The 5,217-nt window shown below is 35.6% G+C and overlaps 1 protein-coding gene across 1 annotated transcript; it reads left to right on the forward strand.

Moving 5' to 3' along the window:
- The first annotated feature begins 402 nt into the window (after window positions 1-402).
- vcpkmt (valosin containing protein lysine methyltransferase) lies at window positions 403-3,062 on the forward strand. The gene is made up of 5 exons (XM_015376071.1): window positions 403-671; window positions 782-895; window positions 986-1,058; window positions 2,531-2,650; window positions 2,723-3,062. Exons 1-5 carry the CDS (start codon window positions 415-417, stop codon window positions 2,825-2,827), a joined length of 669 nt encoding a protein of 222 aa, XP_015231557.1. The 5' UTR covers window positions 403-414; the 3' UTR covers window positions 2,828-3,062.
- The last annotated feature ends 2,155 nt before the right edge of the window (window positions 3,063-5,217 follow it).

The raw sequence follows: 5,217 nt of genomic DNA on the forward strand, positions 1-5,217 counted from the left end.
GAAAGGTAATATGCTACATGTCTGGTTCCCTGTTCATATTATCTATAAATATTGTATAAAATTTAATCATTTTAAATGTACCGAGCTTAAAAAATAACATGAAAAAGAGGAATTCTAATTAAAAAACATTCAATTTTATGATTATTTCACGATAGGCCACAAAGAAAAATAATATTAGCGATTGCATCTGATTGTTTAACCTGACAACAGCCAGATGCGGAGCGAGACATGCATCTGGCTGTTGTCAGGTTACTGATTGTTATCCTGGATTAGCCATATTTTCGTGAAGAATACCGTTAATTTCAACCTAAACGTCGACTTCAAATCCCCTAAATGTTGTCCACTCAGTCTTATTCTGAAAAACAAAGTCATACCGGAAGTTCTTTCCTAGCAGTGAAACGATTCTTAGCCAACATGGCGGCACAAACAGACGACAGCAAGTATTTTGTGAGAGAAATTGAAAAGAATGACGGCTGCGTCTTAAGAATGAAGCAGTGCTATATGGGAGACGTTGGCTGCGTGGTCTGGGATGCTGCAATCGTTCTCGCTAAATATTTAGAAACTAAACAGTTTTATGAGCCGTCGACAGGTGTCAACATGTGGTGTGGAAGGACTGTGGTGGAGTTAGGAGCTGGGACAGGAGTCGTTGGTTTGATGGCAGCAACACTGGGGTGAGAATTTAGATTGAAACCTCACCTCATTTTTATCACACCACTCCTTTAATCTGTCTGACTCTCTTTGGATCTCCATTTATATATATGTTTGTTTTTTGTCTTAACAGTGCTCAAGTCATAGTTACAGACTTGGAAGATTTACAGACCCTCCTGAGTGCAAATATTCAAGAAAACCAGCCACTCATCAAAAGTGGATCCATATCTGCCAAGGTACTAAAATGGTTTGTAGCTCTGTTTAATATTGCAATGAAATATGTTGTTCACAAGCTGCATATTTGCTATACCTTAACCCTCTTTCTTTTCCTTCCAAGGGGTGAAGATGTGTCTGAGTTATTGCCTCATCCACATTACATTCTTATGGCAGACTGCATATATTATGAGCAGGTACTGTACACATTTTCTACTAATCACTCTTTAAAGAATGTGAAAAGACATAGAATCCTTCATATTCTCACAGACTGCCACTCTGGTTCCCTGAGCAAAAAGACCCTTAAACTCACACTGCTCCCCTGGCGCTGCACAATGGCAGCCCACTGCTCCCCAAGGGGATGGGTTAAATGCAGAGAGTTTTTTGTAAAATAAAATCATACAGTGCAATGTCAATAAAAGCTGAAAAAAACTCTTAAAACATTTACTTTTATTATGTTTACATATTATTACCTTAAATCTACACATCTCACCTACTTTGAGTGTCCAGATTTCTGGGATTAGAGAACGTTTGTTTGATAATTTTTAACATGTAATTGATTGTTTATTATGACAAGCCTATTCACCTTGCAGCTGAGCTGTAACTAACCGCACAGCCAGAAGTAAAATCCGATGGTTTAGATTAGAAATGGATCAATACATAGACTGGCCCACATTGGTGGTATGAGCGTTCATCATCCGATTCATTTGTGCATTCAGCAGCCGTGTGTTAAGATGATGTGAAGTGCATTCATTGCTGCTACCACCACTACTGAGGCTTCAGTCTGCTCATCAAACAATGTTTTATTCATATAAAAAGGCTATTTTAAGTTATGATCTTATTTTCTAAAAGAAAATGAGTGTTGTGTAGTATCAAAATATTTCCAAAACATGTAGGACTATATCCTGAATTTAAGAAAATTACATAATTATATTTTAACAATTTATTGTACCAGCTGTTATTAACTGCAGACTGAATAACAGCAATATGTTTTCTTGCACATCGTTAAACTTAAATATATTTATAAGATATAACGAAACAGGAACCTCATGGAGTGATGATGTTTTTCAGCACCTGGAGGTCAATTCTCTTAAGCATGTTCGAAATCAAATGCGAATTAATAACCCACCTGTCGTTCTCGTGGGATGTTGGAGTCAGTTTTTGTTTGTGTCTCTGAGCTTTGGGTTAGGCCATTTGAATCATAATGTTCCAGGACAGAGTCATTTATCCTTGGAAGCAGAAACATCAATCCTTCCCCTCTGTTTAGTGATTGCATTTCTGCTAGTTTGTTAGGGCGACTGAAGGCTCAATTTGGACAACCTCATGCTTTGAGTGATTTTCTGACATGTTTTTGCTCTTTTTGCTTCTCCTCTGTAACTAAGGGAAGATTTTCATCCTGGTCATTCAGTTGTGATAACAGAAAGTTTGTGTTGCAGTGGACTCGCATCACCTAGATATCTAGTTTAGATAAAATAATATTCATGTGTTATAAAATTACCCAGAACAAATGTAGGCCTAAATCCATTTAATTAAACACCTAAAAATCCATGTTCATATATTATCAGTCGAATCTCAGAGGTTGTGAATACTTTATTCTAATTTGAGACAGCAAAAAGTATTTTTCCATTATATTTCTCATTTCATTTTTTAATGGGGCATTTCTACACAGTCTATTAGTCCGCTGGTGGAGACCTTGAAGCAGCTTTCTGGACCAGAAACCTCCATTATCTGTTGCTATGAGCAACGCACCGAGGGCGTTAATCCAGAAGTGGAGAGGAGGTTTTTTGAGGTATGAATAGAAACATTGGCTTAAAACATCCTTTTTACTGCTATTTACCACCTCACTTTTTTTCCCCCACAGTTGCTGCAACAAGATTTCACTTGTGAAAAGATCCCTTCAGACAAACAGGACCCAGAGTTTAGCAGCCCTGACATCCACATTCTGCATATTCAAAGAAAACACTGATCTTCTCGCATGACGTTTGCAGTGCTATTTAGATTTGTACCAGTTATAGAAAAGAAAAAAACGGACTATGACTCACAACAACCTTAAAGCCTACAGTCTGTGACTTTTTTATCTTTTTATATTTGTAGAAAATAATTGGGTTTTTATGGAATAAAAATGTAATATTCTGAAAATCAGTTTTGCTCCAAGATTCTTCCTTGAAATATTATCATGATGGAAATAAAAGGCTTTTTGTTTTTATAACAGGCATTACGTTTAATGAACACCAGGGGGCGATAAGTACTGAACACCAGAAACCTTTCTGGTCAAGATTATATTGTCATATAACCCAAACCATGTTAATAATCAGCATACAAATAATGATAAAGAAAACAAATATAAAGAAAACATATATGACACATTAAGTAAATAAGAAATAAGCCTAGAAGTTAGAATGGTTTAGAAAAGCAAAGTGAAAACAATATGCTAGTTTTTGCCCCCATATGAGAGGAATTCCATTCAGAGCTCCAGATTAAGAAGATTATGGCTCCTATTCAAGTAAAAAAACCATGAAGTACGCCGCACACGCTCTCACAGGCATGCAGGGGCCCCAGACAGCCTTTCTTGCTTTGTTTACACAGTAGGAACTGTAGCATAAAGAACATGGGTGGCCGTCTGTGTCCTGGCTAAATAAAATCATATGGATGTAGTTGACAGATTGAGATTTAAGTCTGAATAGATGCACAAATTGCACTTTAAGTTACCTCCATGTCTAAGCAACAATTATGGTGCATAGAATACATTTTTTTTTTTTTTTTTACAAGGATTTAACGTCAATGTCCTCCAGTTTCAAATGTCAGTCTGTTTAGTTTTATTTAATAACACTGGTCCATCTCAAAGACTTAGAATTGCACCAAAAAGGTAGTTTATTTTAGAAATTGGGCTCAAAAAGGGAAACTGGCCGCTGAAAATCTAAAGTTACATCTCTTGGAAACTTGCTTCAGAACAATAAATGGATATTTGTCACAAAAATGTCTTAAAAGTGTTACAATTTCTATCAGTCTAATTGAGATGTTTAAAAACCTGAGAAACTGACTATTGTTGGAATTAATTTAGCAATTTTCTCCTTTTGGTTAGATGAGAGCATTTTTATATTTGCAAATATGATTAAATGCAGTTACTGTGCAAATCAGTGATGCAAATTAAATTTGTTTAACTGGTCCTGGAGAAGTTTATTTAAAGGAGGTATTTTATTTTTCATACCAGTTTGAGCTTCTGTGGAGATTTAATTACTTTAACACCCAGCTACATAGTTAAAAAAATAGGTCTAGAAATTTACATGGTGCTTATCATCCCTTTTATTGCCACAGTTAAACTAATAGAATATGATTTTATATAAAAAGTTCACAGTGCCCATCATTATCAAATGGAGCATTTTAAAGACAATGGTGTGTTGTGGGCTATACTTTATACAATCAGCAGGAAGACTCCTCCAAATCAGATGCAGACTGAAGCTGGAGTCCTTGTTTTAGGAGATAAACAATAACTGTCATATTTCTAGTGTTAAAGAGGGCTAAGTAGAAAAGAGCCTGGAATTTAGCTCAGTCGTCTAAAATCAGATTAAATTTTCCACAGTCTGATGATTTAGGGAGCAATCTGCTGTTATTTGTCAAATCAGAGTTCATTGCAGTCGTCTTATGGAAAATCTTTAGAGCACTTTGTTCCTTCTGCTGACAGGTCAGTTTTAATTCAGTTTGCTCACATCACACACTTTCACAAAGGTTGTCTCAAGGCCCTTTACAAATAAACAATTCTATTTTTTTTTTATAGTTCTTTTAATCCAAATACAAAATTTTAAGGTTCAGTTTAAAATGCTAGTTCATTGAGAAAAATTGAAAAAAGCTTTAAGCTTAATTTAATTTCTGTGAGGACTTGGTATGTGGCCACACTAAAATGACCAGTAGGCCTTCTGGCCTAGATAGCCTATCTATACTAGATCCTCCAACCCGCCATGCAGCACCTATGTAGAAAGATATGCAAAAGTACCCAAGAGCAGATACTGGTCACCCTTTTCAGTAGCCTGGAATCTAACTGCATTGGCTCCCTACAGGAGTTTTCAATTTTATGTTGGGTTTGTGAAGATAGTATCATTTATTTGCATGCAGCTGAATATCAACCCAAAAGAAATTATATATATATATATATATATGACAAATGGAGTGATTATTACACAAAACATCCAAACTAAAAATAAAAGATTTCCTTATGGTTAAAAGGTTGTTTGTGGTTCCATTAAAAAAAGGTATCTGTAAGAAATGGGGCAGTATCTCTAAAGTCAGTCAGGCTTTCTAAGAGAGGAAATGTTTTACCTACTTAATAAATGGATTGAAATTAGTTTTGATATGAAATTG

This window comes from Cyprinodon variegatus, unplaced genomic scaffold (assembly GCF_000732505.1).
Source record: "Cyprinodon variegatus isolate N-32 unplaced genomic scaffold, C_variegatus-1.0 Scaffold129, whole genome shotgun sequence".
Taxonomy (NCBI): Eukaryota; Metazoa; Chordata; class Actinopteri; order Cyprinodontiformes; family Cyprinodontidae; genus Cyprinodon; species Cyprinodon variegatus.